Genomic DNA, 24,103 nt, shown 5'->3' with positions numbered 1-24,103 from the left:
CACATACGAAATGAACCATCTTTCTTTTTGACGAATAGCATAGGATCACCCCACGGAGAGGTACTTGGACGAATGAATCCTTTGTCGAGCAGTTCCTGCAGTTGACTGGATAGTTCTTGCATCTCGGAAGGTGCAAGTCAGTAAGGAGCCTTGGCGACAGGAGTCAAACCAGGGATGAGATCAATACGAAAATCAACAGATCTAGGAGGAGGAAGACCAGGAAGATCTTCAGGAAAGACATCAGGGAAATCACACACTACTGGAACATCTCTTACGCTTTTCCCCTTGCCCTTTTTTTCCACCATGTGGGTCAAGAAGGGAAAGTACTGTTTACATAAACACTTGCTCACTTGAGTGCATGACATCAACTTCAGTCCTCTAGAAGTTCGGTCTCCATAGACGTGTAAAGTATCACCGGATGGGAGAGGTAGACGAACGTACTTCTCATGACAAGCAATTTCAGCATGGTTCTTAGGCAACCAATCCATGCCGATTATGACATCAAAGCTACCCAATTGCATGGGTATTAGTTCAATAGTAAAAACGTGGTCGTTAAGAGTAAGGGAACAACCATTGAGAATAGCATCAACTAGAATAGACTTACCATCGGCAATCTTAACCGAAAATGACTTAGGTATCTTAGAGCGTGCACAGTTTAACAAAGATTCAAATTCTACGGACACAAAGCTTCTGTCGGCACCAGTATCAAATAGTATCGAAGCGTAAAGGTTATTGATGAGAAACGAACCATTAACGACATCATTGTCGTTAGGAGCCTGGTTTGCATTAATGTTGAACACTTGTCCACGGCGGCTGGCTGTTGCTCCTGGTTTAGCTTAGGGCATTGATTACGGAGGTGAGTAGTGTCTCCATACTTGTAGCATGCACGAACAACGTTGACTGGTCTAGGATTCTGCGGAAGAGCTGGGGGAGCTGCCTGAGCTGGTGCTCACTGGGCTGGTTGGGCTGGGTTGACTTGACGACAGTAGGGAGTTGTGTGACCATAACGATTGCAATTGGTACACAGGCGACAAGCAGAGGTAACAGGATGATGAAAGTTACAAGTTGTGCACTTAGGATGAATCCCAGTTTACGACTTCTTGTTTTCCGGTGTAAGGGGGTTAGCAGTAGCAGCGGAAGTAGTAGGCACAATAGTTTTGCCCGCGGGATTTACATTTGCAGCAGGGATAATGGCATTGCAGCCAGAACCCTGAGACTTTTGTTTTCTGTTTCTACTGCCACTAGGCTGCTGAGTAACTTGGTTCGCTAATTTGGGGGGAGCGGAGGTAGCGAACTGTTTATCATGGACATGGTTGTTTAAACTAGCTGCGAGATGGTAGACTTCCTCAATAGTGTCGAGCTGAGTTGCTTCAATCGAATCACGCATAGCAGGAGGTAACCCATTGATGTACTTAGTTATCATGCGCTTCAGGGTAGAAACCAAGTGAGGCACGATTATGCCGAGTTGCTTAAAACGGGTAGTATAAGCCTAGTTGTCATCTCCAACCTGCTTGAGATGCCAAAACTCTTCCTCAAGCTTCAGCTGTTCATGGGGAGGGCAGAATTCGAGCATCATTAATTCTCGCACCTCAGGCCATGGAAGAGCACAAGCTTCTTCATTTGAGCGGATATTTCTCTTGTTCGACCACCACTCCAGAGCTCTGCCTTGAAACATGCCAGTTGCACTCCTAGTCTTCAAGTGTTCTGGGCACTCGCTGTTAATGAAGGTAACCTCGATGCTGTCGAACCACTCCAGCATAGCAGTCACCCCATCATTGCCCGTGAAAGGCTTAGGGTTGCAAGAGACAACGTCTTTTAGCTGAACATAGTATGCTTTAATTTCTCTGTCTTAGAGTCAGCAGAGGAAGGAGGCGTGTTTGAACCCTGGATCTCAGTGACGATCTTTGGCACGATGCGAGTGATCTGATCGGCCATGAAAGATATCATTTTTTTTCTGAGAGTTGGTTCTGGCTTTCTTGAGAGAGTCAGATAGTTTACGGGAAGACATCTAAAGATCCAAGAAGAGGATCGTATAAGTCTGGATCATAAAGTCTCATAGTATATAGTTTCACACACGATCGCATAAAGACTCAAGTTTCACCAAAACGTTTAACAAGTTTCACATAGATTCAACATTCACCACAAGTCCGCAAACCCACGACGTTCGCATGGCACGTGGTATGAAAGTTCGGTAACATGTCAGAAACACTTATATATAGGAAGTACCAGCGACGTATCCACCATGTTTCGGGCATGTCACGTCCGTCTAGTCAGCGGTGTCATGTTACGTGTCGCGTTTTGCCAACCATAACAGTACACTCCACCATTATCACATACACGTAGATCAATCAAATAGTACACATAACTTGTCATTCAACATCCTCACCATAGTCCACAAAACAACGAATTCCACATGGCACGTGTTACAAAAGTTTGGCAACATGATAGAAACACTTATATATAGGAAGTACCAGCGGCGTATCCACCATGTTTTGATCATGCCACGTCCGTCTCGTCGTCGGTGTCATGTTTTGCCAACCATATCATTAGACTCCATCATTTCGCATAGGTCAATCAAGTAGTTTCAACATTTCCTACCACGAGTCTTGCAAAACCACGAATTTCACATAGCATGTGGTACGAAAGTTCGGTAACATGTCAGAAACACTTATATATAGGAAGTACCAGCGGCGTATCCACCATGTTTCGATCATGCCACTTCCGTATCGTCGTCGGTGCTAGGCTACGTTTCGTATTTTGCCACTCACAACAACACATTTCATGACTCTCATTAAGCATACATAGATTATGGAAGTAGTTTCACATCGCTCAACGTTTCAACATTCTCATCACCGGTCTGCAAAACACCAGATTTCGAATGGCGCGTGGTACGAAAGTTGGTAATATGTCGGAAACACTTATATATAGGAAATACCAGCGGCGTATCCACCATGCTTCGTCCATGCTACTTCTGTCTTGTCATTCGGTGCCATGTTACGTATAGTGTTTTGCTACCCACAACAACACATTCCACGTAGATTACACAGGTAGTTTCACATAGCATAGCGTTCAATCATGTTTCCCATAGTTTAATCAAGATTCCACATAACATATTGATGTGTGTAAAATGCAACATATAAATCACATCAATTAAGGCATAAAACTAACCCTTTTTAAGTACTAATGTTGGAAAAAGAGTGTTTTTGTCTTCCTTTTGTATTTTCAGGATGAAATGAGCTCAAATTCACAAAAGAATCAAAAAGACAACTAATTCTAGCATAAATACAAGAAAAGGAATAAAAGTAGACTGCCCGGACCCTCAACGGCATCCTCCAAAGCAAAGAAGAGAAAACAGAAGCCTGAACACGCCCCGTGCTCAGCCAGTACGGGGCCGTGCCCAAGAAGCAGCATAAAAGACAAACTTGTAGAAGCTTCTATTGCCCACCACGGGGCCGTGTCCAGTGAGCACGGGGGCGTGGTGAAAGTACAGCAGGCGCATTAATTGTAATTGCGAATTACAATTAATGAAGAGAGAGAGTGTCAGACAGGCACGGGGGCGTGTCCAGCGGACACGGGGCCGTGCCCAGCCTTCTGTTCAGCCTATAAATAGGAGTGCTTTGTTTCATTCCATCTCATCCCTTGGCACACCACCTCTCTCACACTTCATCCACCACCCACCACCACCATAACACCATCATCCACCACCATCATCCATTGTCCATCGTAGAGTGTGTGAGTCGTCTCGGGATCCAAGATTGATCGTAAGAGTTCTTGACAATCAAGGCCATGTTTGCCTAAGTCTCTTACATCACTTGGTGAAGACAAGTGTTTAGTATAATACTTTTTATTTTTAATCTTTTGCACTTTTTATTTGGTTTTGTATTAATGACTTTAATAACTAGTTGCTTATGTTGAAGGTGATCTTTCCTTATCGTTTGTCCGTGGTGTCTTGGCATTATTTTACTGTCTATATAAAATAAAAGATTTTCACCATTCATATCTCCACGGTCTATATGGAGGTATGTTGGCTACCTGGTCGGGGGTTAAGGGAACGGTTTGGTAAGGGTCTTGCCCTTGTTCAGCATTTAGAGGTCCTGCTTGGGACCTGGGTCAAATTTAGTAGGATCTCCTTCAATGCCCATATGTATTGGATGGCGGGGATCCAAACTCTTTGACCCCCTCATAAGTTAACTACTATTAATACTATAACCCGGCTATTTAGGACTGTATCCCTGCTGACTCAGACTACTTAGCCGAGGGTAACGTCACCGCCGAAAGCGGGGCCTACCATAATTTGCATTAATAACTTAATTCATTATCTTCCAATAATCCGACCCTTTAGGATTGTATCCTTGCTGACTCAAACTACTGGGTTGAGGGTAACGTCGCCTTCAAAAGAGGGGCCTACTACAATAACTAAGATAATCTCTTAAACAAGTGCAAAAGTGCGAAAATAATCAAAGGTTATACTAATACACGAGTCGGATCCAAGTGATTCATCTTGTCTATCTGTTTTTATTTTATTTTATTTTTCAGCATTTAGTTAGTTTTTATTTTCTTAGTTTAAAAACATTTTTCTCACTTTTTGATTTGATTAGACGTTGAGGATAAACTTGTATTAAAAGCTCTTGTGTCCTTGGACGAGCTCGGTATCTTACCAACACTATACTACGTCCACGATGGGTGCACTTGCGCATATGTGTGTTTAGTGTTAGTGAATATCGTGTTTTATAAATTTAAAACTTGGCTAAAGGTGTAAAAAGGGCTTAATTATACATTAAAAATATATTACACTACACACGCATCAAGTTTTTGGCGCCGTTGCCGGGGACACAAGGATTTTAAGAAAGTTAGGAATCAACGGCCTAATCATATTTTTATTTTTTCTTTTTAATTTTTAGGATTTTCTTAGTTTTTCAGCTTCTGCAGAGCTCAGCACGGGCCGTGCTCGCTGAACACGCCCCCGTGCTCAATCATTGGAACTGGCAATCCTGTTTTAAGTCAGACAGTAAGCTGAACACGGGGCCGTGTCCACTCAACAAGCCCCCATGCCCAAGATTCTCTTACTGAAAACAGAACCGTTAGATCCCGGCGGTTGGTAATTTCTGACACAAACATGAGTGATAGTAATTCTTTTTACTTTCGGCACTCTTATGGTATGTGGTGTCAATTATGTGGAGGCGAACATGAAGAATTAAAATGTCATTTTCTAAATTATAGGCCCCACTATATAGACCCACCAATTCCTTATAACCTTAAGAGGGGCGAAAGTAAAAATAAGCACTATCTCTCCCTCGAATGCGCCCAGCCAGATATTCTAGGGGAAATGCTCCTTGACGAGTTATTTCAACTACAAGAACTAATTCTAAATTGGTCAAAGGAACTTAGGAAGGATTTTATTGATCCGCCCCAAGACGATGACCATGAAGAAATGTTGGAACCGCATTCCGACAACCTCGTTGCTCCCGAAAATACCTTCATACCTAGAAAAGACTTGGACGATAGTCGTCCCTGTGCCGATTGTGCCGTGAAGGACTCTCCATCGACTTCGTTCGATGCATACATAGACCTGAGCGATTCGGCATACACCTTCTTTAACGAGAGCTCGGGAAAGGGTTGGACTTGTCCACCTAGAATGAAAATAGGAATTACCCTCACCGATAACCTCTTGCGTTCTCGCCTTAGTATAGGACAATTAAGGTATCTTAGGCACTTTGGGGTTGTCCCAACCAATCAAGAGCCACCCGATAACAGATAAGTTCCATAAAAAAACTAGACAACTTCATAAACAAATAGAGACCACTCGACACGGGGCCGTGTCCAGCAAACACGCCCCCGTGTTCACCAAAAGATTCTCTTCTGATCAGAACGTCAGAATACGGACAAACTGTGTCAGAATTTCATCTGCACACGGGGCCGTGTCCAGCGAACACGGGGCCGTGTCCAGAAGGCTGTCGTTTTCTATAAATGCAGCCAAGAATTCTGCACATTTGGACCAACTTGGGACAGAGATTTGAAGGAATCTTCTCTCAAACAATCCTAGGTAAGTCTAAAAGAAGGTTCCAACAACCCATCTTGTCCTTTCCTCTTCTAGCCATTTCCTTCTTTTTCATCTTTCTCCAAGAACTACCATCAAAAGTTTGAATTCTTCAACCTTTGTGGTAGGAAACAATGAGTTTTGTTCATGGAATCTTGGTAAAAACATGTTGTGTAACATTGTTTAAAGTTATTAATGTCCAAAAAGCCTACATAAATTCAGAAAATAACTTAAAAGCCCAAGATTCCTTGCTTCAAAATTCTGCAGAAAGATGAACACGGGGCCGTGCTCAATGAGCACGGGGCCGTGTCCAGATACTGTTTCATCACAAAAACTGTTTTTCGGTTTATTTTTCGTAGAATGGCGAGTGAAAATAGCGAAACATCATCCGTTCATTCATCAAACAGCCGAAGGGGAAGAAGGCCCTCCGTTGAAGCTACGCTTGTGCACTATGTGATAGCATTAAGGGAGGCTCTCGACGAAATGACGTCAGTAGAGGAGGTCCTGATTGACCGTATTAACGATCTTACGGTGGGACTCGAAAGTAGATTCCAAGAAATTAACCTCTTGCACCAGAAGTTAAATATTCTTGTAGCACCCCGATGGAACTAGTCCTTCCACAACAGGACTGGAACTTGGAACTCGGGGTTAACAACCCTACCGGGTGGGAAGACTTTCCCGCGGAACCTCCCATGGAACAACCACAAGAAATTCCAGCGGAAATCGAAACTCCTCAAACTAATGAAAATGAGCCCTCTTTTCTCCTTCCAAGGGAGGTGGAGGAGTGGCTCGCCGACATGTGAGGAGGACCACACCCGGAAGAAGGAGTTTCTAAAAGCCTTATCTAACCAAGATTAGTAGCTTCTTGGGAATTTTGCTAATTAAAATAAAACATAGGGCTAGAACTCCATGGTTTAATATTTATGTATTTTCATCTTTAGTTTTTATGTAATGTCTCTCTATGTTTGCAATGATATGATGGTTTCTAAGGTTTGATGGTTATTGATGAATAAAACACACTCATGGTGGTAATGGATGAAAAAGGGAACGAGAAAAATGGCCCCATGCACAAAGAACAGAGCAACCCGACACAAATCTCCATCACAGAAGGCTCAACACGGGCCATGCCCAACCAACACGGCCCCGTGCTGAGCCACCTGCAGAAAAACGCCCAGTTCAGGTAACTGGACACGGGCCGTGTTCACCGGACACGCCCCCGTGTCCAGGCTTCTGTCTCATTTCTTTAATTTCTGTTACTGGCACCTGACCACGGGGCCGTGTCCGGTCACCACGGGGCCGTGTCCAGGCTGTCAGTAACATAAATCTTTGCTTTTTAACACCACACCACACATCCAATCAACCTAAAAATTTATTTTTGGGACACATTGAGGACAATGTGTAATTTAAGTGTGGGGGGGAAGCTAACACTTTGAAATTTTGCAAGTCATAACAACAAGCCTTACACAAAACTCTATTGGAACCGCTAAACACCCCAAATTTTTTTTCAAAAAAAAATTCTTTCATTTTCACTTGTCTAAAGTTTAAGTTAGGAATTACAAGTTTAATAAGGTTATATTTTTATGAAATTTACAACCGAGAGCGTCGTGATAACAAAGAACCAACATAAGAAAATTACGAAACGACATAACAAGTCTAGTTAAAATTTGATTATATATACTTGATCACATTAAAAACCCATTCCCACAAAAGTGAGTTTTGAGCCTTTATTGAGCATACAAATTTACATCTTTAGACTAAATGCTCATTTTTCGTTTCTTGTGTGAATAGCCGCTTGGTTCTTACAACTCTAGAACTTGCCACGACGATACATTCCCGGTCCTTACCAACTTAAACCCAAGTAAGTAAATGATGGAGGCATTAGGACTAACCATTTTTCTTTCTACACCATTATTTTTCATTTTTTTTACCACTTACCCAAAATCCCCCTAGTTAACCCCTTTGAGCCTAAACCTTTCATTTCATTACCCTAAAACCCTTTTTACCCACCCAAAAAAAAAAAAAACCCTTTTTATTTTTCACCCTTTATTTTAGTAACAAGCTCGGTTTTTCGCAAGCTCGCTCTTTTATGTGACTGATGAAAAAAAAAATGATGATGAAGTTAAAAAAAAACAAAGCTATACAAATAAAAGCTTGTTTGGAGAAATACTTCAAAATAAAAAGCCACTAAAAACAAGGTGTGTTACGAAAACCGACGCTTTTACGCTTTTCGCCCTTTTTACTAACCACTAACCCAATCACCCACCTTTAACCCAAGCCTAACCCTTCACCCAAAAAGTCCTCTTGATATTTACAAAGGTAAAAAGTTAAAAAGGAGGAGGATTGATTGCTTGGCAAGCCTATGGAAGGCGTAAGTCCCATGCCGCTCTCGAGTGATTCACTAAAAATACACCTTCGGCCGAGTGTTGAGTGATTTATCCCGTGAGGTATGTGAACTTGTATATAAATGGAATTTTAAAAAGGCATGTTATGCCCAAATAAGTAATTTATCCTATGAAACGTTCTAAATAAATCATAACGAATAGGATTGTAAATAAATAAAAATAAAACCTAAAAAGATCTTGGATTCCCGACACTCTATGACAAGCAAAAAAAAACTTTGTCTTCTACCCATTCCATTTGGGAGTGTAAGCCACATTTAAAGAGTTTTGCTTGAGGACAAGCAAAAGTTCAAGTGTGGGGGCATTTGATGTGTGTAAAATGCAACATATAAATCACATCAATTAAGGCATAAAACTAACCCTTTTTAAGTACTAATGTTGGAAAAAGAGTGTTTTTGTCTTCCTTTTGTATTTTCAGGATGAAATGAGCTCAAATTCACAAAAGAAGCAAAAAGACAACTAATTCTAGCATAAATACAAGAAAAGGAATAAAAGTAGACTGCCCGGACCCTCAACGGCATCCTCCAAAGCAAAGAAGAGAAAACAGAAGCCTGAACACGCCCCGTGCTCAGCCAGCACGGGGCCGTGCCCAAGAAGCAGCATAAAAGACAAACTTGTAGAAGCTTCTATTGGGCCCACCACGGGGCCGTGTCCAGTGAGCACGGGGGCGTGGTGAAAGTACAGCAGGCGCATTAATTGTAATTGCGAATTACAATTAATGAAGAGAGAGAGTGTCAGACGGGCACGGGGGCGTGTCCAACGGACACGGGGCCGTGCCCAGCCTTCTGTTCAGCCTATAAATAGGAGTGTTTGGTTTCATTCCATCTCATCCCTTGGCACACCACCTCTCTCACACTTCATCCACCACCCACCACCACCATAACACCATCATCCACCACCATCATCCATTGTCCATCGTAGAGTGTGTGAGTCGTCTCGGGATCCAAGATTGATTGTAAGAGTTCTTGACAATCAAGGCCATGTTTGCCTAAGTCTCTTACATCACTTGGTGAAGACAAGTGTTTAGTATAATACTTTTTATTTTTAATCTTTTGCACTTTTTATTTGGTTTTGTATTAATGACTTTAATAACTAGTTGCTTATGTTGAAGGTGATCTTTCCTTATCGTTTGACCGTGGTGTCTTGGCATTATTTTACTGTCTATATAAAAGAAAAGATTTTCACCATTCATATCTCCACGGTCTATATGGAGGTATGTTGGCTACCTGGTCGGGGGTTAAGGTAACGCTTTGGTAAGGGTCTTGCCCTTGTTCAGCGTTTAGAGGTCCTGCTTAGGACCTGGGTCAAATTTAGTAGGATCTCCTTCAATGCCCATAGGTATTGGATGGCGAGGATCCAAACTCTTTGACCCCCTCATAAGTTAACTACTATTAATACTATAACCCGGCTATTTAGGACTGTATCCCTGCTGACTCAGACTACTTAGCCGAGGGTAACGTCACCGCCGAAAGTGGGGCCTACCATAATTTGCATTAATAACTTAATTCATTATCTTCCAATAATCCGACCCTTTAGGATTGTATCCTTGCTGACTCAAACTACTGGGTTGAGGGTAACGTCGCCTTCAAAAGAGGGGCCTACTACAATAACTAAGATAATCTCTTAAACAAGTGCAAAAGTGCGAAAATAATCAAAGGTTATACTAATACACGAGTCGGATCCAAGTGATTCATCTTGTCTATCTGTTTTTATTTTATTTTATTTTTCAGCATTTAGTTAGTTTTTATTTTCTTAGTTTAAAAACATTTTTCTCACTTTTTGATTTGATTAGACGTTGAGGATAAACCGGTATTAAAAGCTCTTGTGTCCTTGGACGAGCTCGGTATCTTACCAACACTATACTACGTCCACGATGGGTGCACTTGCCCATATGTGTGTTTAGTGTTAGTGAATATCGTGTTTTATAAATTTAAAAATTCGCCAAAGGTGTAAAAAGGGCTTAATTATACATTAAAAATATATTACACTACACACGCATCACATATCATAATGAATAAAGCTTCATAAATTTAGTTCGATCCTGAGAGGTTATGATTATTAATGTTTTAGATTGCGAAGATACATGCGAGTTGTGTCAAAGTCTCAAACGAACAAAGAATCAAGTTTAAAACCACATGAAAATCTAGATAACATAGAAGATAGGCTCATAAAACATGGGATTGTCTCGGGTAGAGGAACGTTGACTAACCAAAGTGTATCAAACCCCTTTCGAATTGAGGCAACGTGCCCTGACTTACTTGGACAAATACATCATCGATGTTAGGCCTACGATAATTGTCCTTTCGATCACTTCACGTCCCTAATTGATTGGGAATTTCGAGACTTTGGCGAGATAGAAAATTAAAGAGTGGAACTAGTTGCCAAGGTGTGAGTTTCACCTCTAACTCGAAAACTTCGTACCCTAATCGTGTCGGTACTTATCAAAAGATAAGACCTACTAGAATATAATATGGGAATTTCCCTTCAAGATTTAGATGTCACTCCTGACTTGATGGTAAATCTCGTGCAAAATACAAACACTGCATAGCAGCGTTTCCAAAGTATCCAAGTGTATATTGTGTCAGCCTTAGGAAAGGCAAGTAAGTTTAACAGGAAATGTGTTGCTAGGAAGCAAGTACGGTAGAATGCATAAGTCTTAAACAACAGAAAAGAGCCAAGATTCCTAGAACTATAGACTAGGCAAAGCATTCCTACTTTTCCTAATTCACTATAGTTATGGCTCTGATACAAATCTGTCACACCCCAACCGATGGCGGAAACATCGGGGTGCGGCACTAATCGTTCAGATTGCTCATGAGTTTCCATAACACTAATTGTTGCAATAGTAATTAATCAAGTTTCATGAAATAAATTGTCTAAACACCAAATCCACCAAAAGTATCAATTACAACCGACAAATATTGTTTCGAAAGTTTCTAAATTAGCTAAGGTGTGTTTCTAGCAGCATCCTAGCAGGTTTCTTGTTCCTCGGCTAATATCAACCTGCAGCATGTATTAAAATATATCAACAAAAATGTTGACGAGTATACAAGTTTGAGTACGTAGTATAATAGTTTAAAACATTCCAAAAACTCATATCCAGCATAGACATATAAAAAGTTTCATCATGCTATAAAACGCAGTCCAAGTGATAGCTAAAGTTTCCAATACGTTAACCACTTTCCCAAGACTCAAGTAAAGCAAATAGACTCCTCCTAACAATACCCCAAAGACTAACGGGGAGGTGCATTACCCCTATAGCGCTACCATTGTTTAGGCGGAACTAGACACAAGGCTTAAAAGTTCACATAGCATAAAAAGTCTCAAGTTTCCAAGTATCAAGTTTCCATGTTTACAGCGGATCGAGTAAGTTTTAAATAGTTTCAAGTGTCAAGTGTCAAGTTTATAGAATACATGTTGCATCCCAAAAGTGTTTAAAACAAAAAGGGATTCGAGTATACTCATAGTGGGTGCTAAGTATCGACACCAACTATTGGCTTGAAGGGAGCGTTGGAGTTACCCTGATTATAGTATAACAGATAAGCGTCGAACAAAATGTCGAATTGTGCAAAGTGTCGGACAGGTTTCCTGATCGGATGGCCATCTGGACGGATGATCATCTGGTCGGATGAACTGTTGGATTTGATGGACCTCCATCCGATCAGATGGTCATTCGATCAGTAGGTGTGTTTGTAAATAGTTTCAAACTTTTGAAGTTTTCGTTGTAGTATAGCCCAATTCGTTCGATTGCATGGTCATCCAGACGGATGACCGTTCGATCAGAGGACGGTTTGAGTGAAAGTTTCAGAGTTCTAAGTTTTGATTCAAATAGTTTAAGTATTGAAGGCTATGGGAAACAAGTCGTTCAGTAGGATGACCGCGTCTGATCGGATGGTCGTTCGACTGTGTGATCTTGTTCCTTTTGCAACCTTCGTAAGCTTTCTAAGTTTAAGTTTAACTGAAACGACGTGGTAACATACCAAGACAACGGAAATCCACCAAGGTTCAGCTGGTCTGGTCAGATGGGGATCACCCCGTTCGATCGGACGACTGTTCTTGATGAAGTTTTATGTCTGATCCCTAATTTGGTCATCTCCTTGGTGTGAATCCGTTATCAAGCCGACTCCAGACTAAGGAACAAGTCCTAGGCCTGTTTTGGGTCTAAATCCCATCGATTTGAGTATAGAGTTAAGAAAGTTTGAAGAAAACATGACTTTAATCGAAAATGTTTAGATTTTGTAAAGATTCGTAGTAAAATGCATAGAAATCTCTTAGATTTGGACTAGATTCTTGACAGAATGACATTACATAGCCGATTGTACAAGTAGCCATGATGACGACATCCTCAAGAGCTCAAATCTCAGTGATTTCATGGTGAAAGGTAGGAATTTGATGAAGAATCTTCTGAGAAAGTGTGTATTGATGATAGTTGTACAAGAATGATGAAGAAAACTTACAAGAATCGCTTAAAAATGGAAGAAAAGTGCCTTAGAGCGAGAGAGTGCGTGCTAGTCGGAGGAGCCTATCACATCAAGTGATGTGAAAGGGGTATTTATAGTGTAGAGGGAAAGAGGCGGTGCAAGTAAGATGGGGCGGATGGATGTTCTGTCGAATGGCCTTCCGATCGGATGGTCATCCGATCGGATGTCCATTCGGACAGTCCAATCCGTTTGGCTACTTTTCCGTCTTTGGTTTGTTTTGCGAGTTAGATTAAGTGTTGCATTGCGCATTATTGGGTAATATCATTTCATAACCTGGTCATATAACTAACAAAAGTTTCCATAAGCTAACTAATAGTTTTCAAGTTTCAAGTTCCTCGTTTAACAAAGTATCAAAGTTTCTCGTTCCATAGGTTTCAAGAGTCTCGCTCAACAAGTATCAAGAGTCAAGTATCAAGTCTCTAGTTTCAAGAATCAAGTTTCGAGTATTAAGTATCAAGTTTCAAGCTTCAAGATTCAAGATTTATAGTGTTTAACAAGTATCTAGCATCAAGAGTCAAGAGTCTAGATTCAAAGTTTCAAGATTCAAGTATCAAAAGAGTCTAGTTCACATAGTTTCACGTAGTGTAAAGTTTCTCATAGTATAGGGACTAAACTTGTCAAAAGGTGAAAGTTTAGGGACACAGGGCGTTACATGCACGTCCCCGACCTTGACCTCGACCTCTACGGGCCGCAGCAGCTGATGACTCAGCCATATCATCTGTAAAAATAACAATCACAACTTAGAAATCACTATACGATTAGCGTTATCGTATTGTACGATTACTGTTCTTGTATACGAATGTATTGTACATCTCATATATGCTCCGTACACATCAAGTATAGGTTTCATATACTCACGTATTATACATCTCGTACATGATCCGTAAACAGGAAGTATACGTATCAGACACGCAAGTATTATACGCACGTATACGCTACGTACACCTCAGATATACGTTTCCTATACGCACGTATTATACGCCCCGGATACGCTAAAAATATAACAAACATGGAATAAAATATAAGTTTGTACGGTCGTATACATTGTGTACGATTGTATACATCTTGAAATTCAAGATATATACGACCATATATAACGTATACGATCGTATATAGTTTGAATATTCAAAAGTTATACGAGCGTCTATAATGTATACTATCGTATACAGTTTGAAATTCAAGATGTATACGATCGTATACATTATATACGACCCAATACGCATGAATATTCAGTTGTAATTTTCAGTTCCATTTTTTTTCAAATTCAATCATACAATCTTAATCATTACACCTATGTACGCTATTCGATCCTTTACTATACAAGACCATAATCTAACATGTTTCGGAATCTGAAAGTATACTATACGAAAAACGTACCGTATAGGAAGAACGAGAAGAAAATGTCACAAACACCGAAGAACGCTATCCAAGAACGATCCGGGAGAAAAACGAGAGAATTTTTAGAGAATGTTGAGGCCGTATGGTGGAAATGTGGTCGTATAACATGTTATACGACCTTTTGTATATGTATACGGGCCGTATACATGTATACGACCCGTATACAAACTTTTATTATTTTTTAATTCATTCGTATACATCATATACGATCCCTGTTTTCGTCATGTCTACGAGGCGTATACACGTATACGGTCCGTATACTATTGAGTATTTTTCATTTTTCTTTAATTACTATATGCGGGAGTGACGGAGATACAGTCGGTATGTGTTAACGTTGATTCGTTTTAAAATTTTTTTCAAGTTCAATTTCAACAAGTTGCCAAAACATTTATATAACGTGTATGTTCATCATTATAAATTGTCAAAACATGAAATAACATTTTAAATTCATAGGCAACCTAAATCCACGTATTCCTTGGTCTTGTATGCATCAACGATCTTATTATATTGGTCAATACGTTCCTGGTAATAGTTATACCAACTTTCTGCTGGCGTATTCCGTGTCGGTTGTCGCCAGTATCCTGATGGGGTTGGCATTGGATATTCCCCTTCTAATCTAACATGAATAAAATGGTTCTTGTTTACATGTACAAGCGTGACCGTTTGATGCGGAATGCTATCGTTGGCTGTTCTGAACATGTGAAAAAATGAAGCACAACTACTGTCACTTAATAAGAGACAAATGACATTCCATCGGTTTGCTATCATAACCCCCGTGAAAGACATTTGTAGCCACTTATCGCCAGGTGCTGTGCCTATACCAGACCAATCTAATGTCTGCAGAACATCTTGAAACTCAGGTTCATTTACCGTTTTCCATAAGTCGTAGTACCGGTTGCACTAAACTACAAGCTCCCGCCGTATTGACGGCCACTGCCCCTCATGAAGCGATAAGCCGACCGCTATAGATCGAAACCCACAATTACCATCACCCTGCACATTTTGTATGTGATGGAGGTATGGATAGAAGCAAGGTGGAATGAATGGTTTGAAGTGCATGAACGTATTATGTTGTGCGGCAGGCAGCAAAGGTAAGTGCGGTCGCTCTTCCATTGATTTTGCCACCTTCTTTTTCGTTTTCAAATTCCTAACGCCTTTCGCAATCTCGCCGAAGAACCAAGGTGTTTCAGCACAATAACTTTGTGACTCGACAAACGAGCTGTGCATGGTAGGTTCATTGAATGACTCTTGTATGCCAAACCCAAGGGGTGAATCACTATACGCGTCTGCCGATGTAAAAAAGCTATGTCTTGAAGGCTTCGTAAACGAATTACCCTTCCTTTGTTGCTGAGCTTTTAAACTTGGATGACCCCGTGTGTTTTTTTGCATAACTGGCTGTTTGAGCTTTGTCTTATTGAGTTGTACCAAATCCTTCATCTTTTGAATCGGGTTTTTCTTGACTTCTCTCGGCTGGGCCATTAATGTTGTTTGAGAAGCGCAAGTTCGTCGTTTAAGTCAAAACAGTCCTCCTCGCTCGGTTTCAGTATGGAGTCTAAATTTAACTTTTTCCAAAAGGGGTCTATCAACTCCAAACGGAATCATTTGACCTAAGAAACATACCAACAAACAACATAAAACGTGAATAAGATTTTGCGTGATGAAATGCTCTGATTATAAAATGTGGTTGGTCGAATAATGTATTACCATTCGTTGTATACGATTGTAACCGACACGCGCACGACAACCCACAACTTATATGCAAATGGCACGCGCATGTACCATTAGATAACTTTAAGGTTTCTACAACATTTACTTCGGCGGATATCAAGTCTAGGAAGGCATGTGAAACCTTCTTTCGTAGGAGATCAAATATTGGTTTGTTATGTGGACTCAATGTTCGGCTCCTACTTGCTTCAACGCTGCTTTTTATTTCTGTCACCTGGTTTCTTATGAGCTTATAAATAAGTGGTACCACTTTATCCAGCGTGTAATTGGAGTCGCCTAGGTAATGCTTCAAAAGGGCATGTTGACCCTCTGGCCTGTTCGTTGTACGTTGACCGAAGTTTAGATGTTGGTCGCTCCAGAATGAAACAAACCGGTCTCTATATGGTTGTAACCAGTTTGAATACAAATAGTCCATAATCTCTGTAATCAAAGACAAGCGCAGTTAAGATAAGTCAAATAAGTACGATTATTAAACAAAAATAATATAAAACTTACCGTCGCTTTTTTGCTTCGCAATTTTGATCGTATTCACTCGTACCAGTAGTTGTAGTCAAGATCGGTCGTTGAGTTAATTAGCTTGCCCCACTTGTAAAGAAACCTTTCCCAGCTTTCTTCGGTTTTAAATCTTGGCCTGCAATGTTTGGCAATGTTTTGCTGTATGTGCCACCTACACAATGAATGTCTAGCCCTGGGAAACACGGTTGCACATGCGTTCATTTGGGCGCGATCTCTATCCGTTACTATTACACGGGGTTCGATAACACTGTCTAATGAATGTTTCAACCTCTGTAGAACCCATGTGAAGTTTTCCTGTTTCTCGTTGCTTATAAACGCATGAGCAATGCAAAACGACATCAACGTGGATGTAACACCGATAATCTGAACTAGCGGCATTTTATACCGATTCTTGTAGGTGGAGTCTATAAGCAACACATGCGGGAAGGCGCGCCACGACATGTTCGAGTCCGGGTGGATGCGAGTATACTTGATTAAGTGTCCTATCAAATCTCGGGAAATCAAGGAATCAAGTGGCACCTAGTATGGAATCGCTATGTTAAACAATCGGATCCTAAGTCGGTAGATAGGATAGAATGAAGTTCTATAAATCAAACGAGTATTGGAACTCATATGGCATGATTTATTAGACCTAACATTCTGATTTGAAAGTCTACCTAAGTGCTTTTGACCCATTCCGACCCATTATGGTAGTATAAGCCACTATAATGCGTCGTTTGCGTAAAACTATGTTCGGATGGTTAACTATGTGCTATGTCAAGTCTTACATGCCCAATTATCCCTAAACATGTTACTAATTCAGATTATATGTCAAAAATATGTTCTCATAGTCAAAATACGGATTTATGCTTCAAAAGGGCATTTTGGTCATTTCCTATGGGCAAACAAGCTAACTAGCATACAGCTAACCAATCCTATGTGATCATAAGGTATAACCTCAGTGGTTATTCCCTATGCAACTATGATCACTAACTAAGCTTGGTCGGATCCTAAAGATCTACCAAACAGGTCGGGTTCAAAAGTCTAAGCGGTTGTTTAGACCACTTACCTTACGACCCTAAACAAGCACTAAACTAATAGTGTCGAGTTACACATGTCAAAACATGTTGATTTGGTATCAAAACAAAGTGTTTTGATACCCTAAAATAGTTCTGTTGAAAAATGCGTGCTAAAACGCATTTTGACCGAAACTTTGACTCGACACTACACCTAGTTAACGTGGTAATCAGTAGTTATAATCACTAAGGATTATAACCAGCGTGATTACAATCACGTTGCAAAGTTCAATCAAACTTTGCGTTGACCATAGATTGGTCAAACTAAAAGTCATACGTTGTTTGACTTTTTTAAACTAGGAAAGCAATAAAAGAATGAAAGAAGGCTCACTAAAGGTCCTTGCTATCTTTTCTACAAAGAAAAAGCTCCTTAATCAGATTAGAGAGCTTCCCTAGCAGATGTAGAGAAAGAATGAGAAGAATGAGCAAGGAAAGAAAGAAATGGCTTGGCTATTTATACTTGAGCATGAAGAACAAGATCATTCCATGTGTTTGTTTGGCCACCAAGCATGAAATCAAGGCCCTACACTTGTTTGATGCAGGTACAAAGCTTTGCTGATCACGTAAACTTGCTCAACACACCAAAAAAAATGCATAAACAGCCCCTGAATTTGCAACAGATTGCTAAAACTGTGTTTCTGTCGCCGGGCATGTTCACACGGCCTGCGTAAAGGTAGAGGGATACCTTACGCGGCCCGCCAAACCCTCACAGATCAGCAACAGTTTGAGATAATTGCAATTCAGGTCCCTGCACATGTATTAAGTCCATTTCAGGCCCTTTTGACCCCTTTTAAGCCATTTTCAAGGCTCTACAAGGTCAATAAAGTTTAGAGGACTCAAAATATGCTCGGAAAACTCTCGGATGTCGGCTCGTTTGGTCGTACGGTCGCATTGTTCGTTAAATTACGACGAAACTTAAACAGACGCGAAAACGAACCAAATTGAGCGACGAATGGAATTTTTGCATGCCGATCACTAAAATAAAAATATTTTAGTGTGTATAAAAATTTTGGATGTCCAGATGTGGTCAGAACATAAGATATGCGCGAAAATGCAAACTTACGCCGTTTTTGACACTTTTAGCCCCTGTAGGATCATGTAAGCATATTGTCGCACACCGAACCACTCAAAGCTTATTTCTAAGATATGTTTAGGTTATATGGGGGTATGTTTAGCTTATGATCAATTTCCGGACTGTTCATTACCTTACGAATTGGTATAGTTTCGCAGTTTGACGCAAATGGTCCCTGCGATCGAATAATCTTGTTTTTGCCATACCAAACCTTAGAAAACTTATTTCTAAGTTATGTAAAGGTCATTTAAGGTATTTTAAGCTTATTTCACTATTTCGGAGTGTTTGTCGCGTTAAACTGATTACGTTTACGCACCAGTGCGCGTATAACTTTCTAGAAAGCGATTTAAACCTCGGAATTGAACAAGAATTGATATGTGCAAAAGATACACACATTTATACAAATCCCAAGTATGAAACACAGTATTTCATTGATTTGGCATTTGTTTGGTGCCCATGGTGACATAGGTGTCACAGTCTCCCCTACTTTAGGAAATTTCGTCCCGAAATTTAATTCTAGAGGAAACTTGTGAAGACAACTGTGATTGTTTTGCTTTCGAATGAATCCTCCGTTTCCCAAGTAAAACTCTAGGTCACGTTTGGGATTCTTAGCGAATTTGTTAACTGCCAAAATGTGGTTGTAATAACAAAAACATGGAGTTTCGAGTAATGGATAGGAGGAGGTTTCCTATGAAGACTATTATAGGAAACTTGTGTGTGCTCGAAAACAGAGTCGGCGATTGCAAAATAAAATGACATTGGCCAAGGTCCAGGACTTCTAGTAATTTAAATAATGCTACTTTCGCAATGTAATAAGGAACACTTATATATAGGAAGTACCAGCGGCGTATACACCATGCCCTTTTTACATTGTTCCCGTCTCGTTATTCTCATCACTATAGGTCTTAACACATGACAAAACTTGCTGTGGTTTCTATGCACTGAATTCCATAATTACGTATGCATCCATAATTACGTAATTCCTTGCACAGTCCGCACAGTTCATTTCATAATGTGTGGGGTAAAATCAATCGAATAAACATGAAATGATTTGACTAGACCACCAAAGGATCTTTTTAACTAGATCAATGAACGATCTTTTTAACCAGATCAACACATGATCTTCCTAACTAGACCGTTGTATGATCTCTTTAAATAGACCACTTAAGGGATCTTTATAACTCGGAACCAAATAAGTGTTTTGAATCAGCACTTTGGAATCCAAGGTTCTTACTATTTGCATAGAAGCCCCTTTAGGATTTAAGAAGGTGCTTTAAGTATCCTTCTGAGAATCTAACATATGAAAATACGAAAGATTCTACCAGGACTTAGATAACGAGCTTTGGAATTACACATAAACATAAAATCACCAAATTGTGTATTTGTTAATTTAGTTATTAGCTCATTTGTGAATTAATGCATTTTGAAGTACACTAGAAATCCAATCACGGACTTCAATTAGTACTTAAAAGATCCTCAAGAATCTAACGATGAAGATAGGAGGATCCTATAAGGATTTGGAATTTGTTTATGTCGTGTTATAAAATTCGTATTAAGACACATAAAGAATCGAATTAAGGACTTACGGTAACACCTTTATCAAATCAAAGATTTGAAATGGTACTTCAAGTATCTGATTAAAAAAAATTGAAATTTGTACCTGTACTATGTTTCTTAAAAGAAACTAGTACTTAGGATTTTTGGGAAGATCACAAATGATCACAAAATGAAAGAACCACATGAGAAGTTTGTTCTGATAAGAACATGGTTCTTTGGTGTCGGTATTGTAGGGGTATGTCAACACATACACACAATCGTATCAGTTTTGGAAATGAAATTGGAACAACCATTTTATTTATAATAATTGAATTGTCTCAAATGTCAAAAGATAACAAACAAAGGAAATACAAAAGACTAATTGTTCACTGCTGCATTGTCGTTCGCGTTTGCCTCGTTTATGTTAAATACTCGTCCACGTGCTGGATTTGTATTAACAAGTCTTGGGCAATTGTTTCGGTAGTGAGTAAGATCACCACAGTTATAGCACGATCCAGGTGTAAACTATGCTTGAACAACAGCAAGATTTGTAGCATTCTGGTTTTGGATAACATGACGGCAGGTATCGACCAAATGTCCCAATCGCCCACAGTGGGTACACTTGTGACACGGTGTCTGATTCACATGATGACGGTTGCATTTGTTGCACAAAGGTGCAGTACCAATATAGTTCTTCCTAGCACGAGGCTGTGCTAGCTGATTTGGTGCAACCTGATCATTCTGAGCGACCACTGCGAAGTTTTGTGAAGCCTTACGCTTCTTTGACTTCTTAGAGGACTCGGTCTGTTTATCCTTTGGTTTCTCTTGTGCCGACTTGTCAGATGGTTTCAGATCGCCTTTTCGGAAAAGCTTACCCTTCCTGATTTGAGATTCAGTCAGGGTAGCAGATAGTTCAATGGCTTGTCTGACGGTAGTAGGGTTGCTACCCGTAACAATATCCTGAACTGGGTCAGGGAGACCATCGATGTATCTTTCAATCGCCTTATCCAAAGGCGTAACCATGGTAGGACATAACAGACTCAATTCCCCGTAACAATCAGTGTAGGCTCGATGTTCACCGTTGTCTTGTTTGAGATCGTCAAATTCCCATTCTAAAGCCCTAAGCTCATGACGAGGACAGAATTCCTTCATCATTAGAGCTCGAGCTCTTCCCAGGTTTGTGCCATTGCCACATCGGCACCTCGATCCCTCATTATGTCGTTCCACCATGTGAGCGCTCTTTTCTGGAATACACTCGACGCAAACTCAACTTTTCGCTCGTTTGGGCATTGCACATGACGAAATGTGCTTTCGAGACTTTCAAACCACTGTAGGAGTCCAGTGGCCCCTTCAGACCCAGTAAATGTAAGTGGTTTGGCTGAATTGAATGTCTTAAAGGTGCACTGAACATTGTTATTGTTATTGTTTGCCTGATTTATCTGGGTGATAAGGTTCGGGAGCACATCAGCGAATTGCTGAGTGATTAAGGCTGCCAAAGCGGCATCCTAAGCTTGATCACGTCGAGGAGGCATATTCTAAAAGAGCAAAGAAACATGAAGGAAAAACGAGTGAGATATTATTGGATATTCAAAACTAGATTTTAAGAATATCGACAAGGCATAAGGATTGTGACCATTTGTTCGTTACTTAAAACAAACAAACGACACTGTGACAAATCAAAGTAAATGGGTCAATATAATACATGCTCGCCTATAAGTGAACACTCACCCCAAGAGTTCCCAGGTAAGAGTGACTGGTCCGATACTGCGGATTTGTACGAACACTCTAGCCTTATACCAACTTTTCTGTCACACCCCGACCACGTAAAACAACAAATCGTGGCGGAAACGTCGGGGAGTGTTGTAACAGAATCATTGTCTCACAACCATGGATTAAACAATTTTGTTTTATTGAATTATTGTACTCAATGTTTTAGAACAATTCCGATAAATACAAATAATTGTTTCTTAGTTTTAAAGTCGCTAAGGCACAAGTCCATCCTATGTGTAGCATGCATCAACAATCATCACATAGCAGTACCTGAAACATATATGAAAATAGGTACGTCAGCATAAAAATGCCTGTGAGTAACATAGGATTTTATGTATTAGATTCATGGCTTTGGATAATGGAGGAAAAGGTTTTATGTTTTCAAAATAGCCATGAATCCAATATAAAGTTTTGTTTGTGAAAACATGTCGTTTTGGAAAAGGGTTTCTAGTATAGACAAAAATATACTTTGGTTTTAAAATGTTTGTATAAATAGTATAACAAAGTATACTTTAGTTTTGAAATAGTTAAATGGATAGTATATTGAAATATACTTTAGTAATTAAAATAATAGATTTGATAGTATATCTCAAGTATACTTTGGTTTAAGGATAAAAGTATCGGTAGTATATCAAATTATACTTTGGTTTGAAAATAGCATTTCAACTATGCTTTGGTTTAAAAATAGCATATCAACTATGCTTTGGTTTAAAAATAGCATATCAACTATGCTTTTGAAGTATATCAAATTATATTTTAGTTTATGAAATAACAAAGTCGGTAGTATATCAAACTATACTTCGGTAAACAGTAGCATATCAAACTATGCTTTGGTAAAAGTAGTATATTAAAATATATGTTGGATTTTGTACATAGTATATCAAAATATACTTTGGTAGATCACATTTGAGAGCACATCAAACTGTACTTTTGTAGTATATCAACATATACAAAGAAAGTGTGATTTGGTATTCAATCAAGCTTTAGTGTATCAAACTACACTTTGGAGACTATAGAAATACCACAAAGGCAAATTCTATTTGGTTAAAATTTGGTTTCTGACATTCCATACAACAGGAATGGGGTGTCTAGTCCTATAGCGCTATATCATACTACCAATCGGCTGGGTGAATGTATAAAAATGGTACAATCCAACAATTAGTTTTATAAGTTTTGGAAAATCAGTGTTTAAACCATAGGTAATCGTTTAGTTTATCAAAAGAATATGTACTAAGCATATGTAATCATGTAGTTTAAAATCAGGAAAATAACAGATAGGCATATACGTTTCACCCGAAAACAATTGAAAAGAGTAAAAAGAGGGGACTATGTATGTAACACCCCGTGTTTTCCAAAAGTCAAAGTCAAAGTCAAGTGTTGACTGTGATTCGAATTAAAGATAATTTAAAATTATTTTATTTTAGTTTCATTTTGATTTTCATATTATGTTGAGTAAGTGTTGTATAATCTAAACCAATCGACCGATAATCTAACCGCGAATCGACGATCGACTGTGAATAATAGGAAGTAACAATGCGATAAAGTTAATCAATCAGTAATCAAGCTAATCGAATCGATCATCGAGTTCAAGTGTGGGAATTTTGGGTACTTTTATACGTGTGTGTGTGCCTTACGTGTTACTTGTGCATGTTTATTTACGTTGCTTTGTGCGGTGAATCAATCAAATCAAATCGAGGCTCGAAGGATAATCAAACTCAATCTAAATTGAACGTGAAATTAGGTTGTAAGAATGCTTGTATGTTAGATATAGTAGTTGGGACTAAAAGTAATTTGAATAGAAACTCTATCCTACTCAATTCCTCATTCATCGAAATCGAAATATCAAAAATCGTCGCGAAATGCTCAAAACGGGACATTCTGATCGAACAGGGCATCCTGATCGAACAGGCTAGCCGATCGAACAGGCTGTTCGATCGAGCAGCCCACTCGACCAGGAATGTTGTTCGATCGAATGGGCCTTTCCTCTTTTGGAAGCCTATAAATAGGGCTGTCTTTGTCATACTTTCCACTTTTGGAAAAGCTCTGACCGACCAGCCTCTTCTTCTCGCTATTTCTCAGATTTCTCTCAATCTGGTAAGTGTTTCACTCTAATT

The 24,103-nt window shown here is 39.7% G+C and overlaps 1 protein-coding gene across 1 annotated transcript; it reads right to left on the bottom strand.

Moving 5' to 3' along the window:
- Positions 1-16,568: 16,568 nt before the first annotated feature.
- On the bottom strand, positions 16,569-16,997 carry LOC110942630 (protein FAR1-RELATED SEQUENCE 5-like). The gene has a single exon (XM_022184405.1). The coding sequence runs from the start codon at positions 16,995-16,997 to the stop codon at positions 16,569-16,571; it is 429 nt and encodes a 142-aa protein (XP_022040097.1).
- Between the last annotated feature and the right edge of the window lie 7,106 nt (positions 16,998-24,103).

Source organism: Helianthus annuus, chromosome 5, assembly GCF_002127325.2.
Source record: "Helianthus annuus cultivar XRQ/B chromosome 5, HanXRQr2.0-SUNRISE, whole genome shotgun sequence".
NCBI classification, from domain to species: Eukaryota; Viridiplantae; Streptophyta; class Magnoliopsida; order Asterales; family Asteraceae; genus Helianthus; species Helianthus annuus.
This window is presented reverse-complemented; position numbering and strand designations above follow the sequence as displayed.

What these genes read in the sequence shown, in the direction of transcription:
- LOC110942630 (XM_022184405.1), bottom strand. Translation starts at nt 16,997, where the DNA reads ATGTCGTGGCGCGCCTTCCCGCATGTGTTGCTTATAGACTCCACCTAC.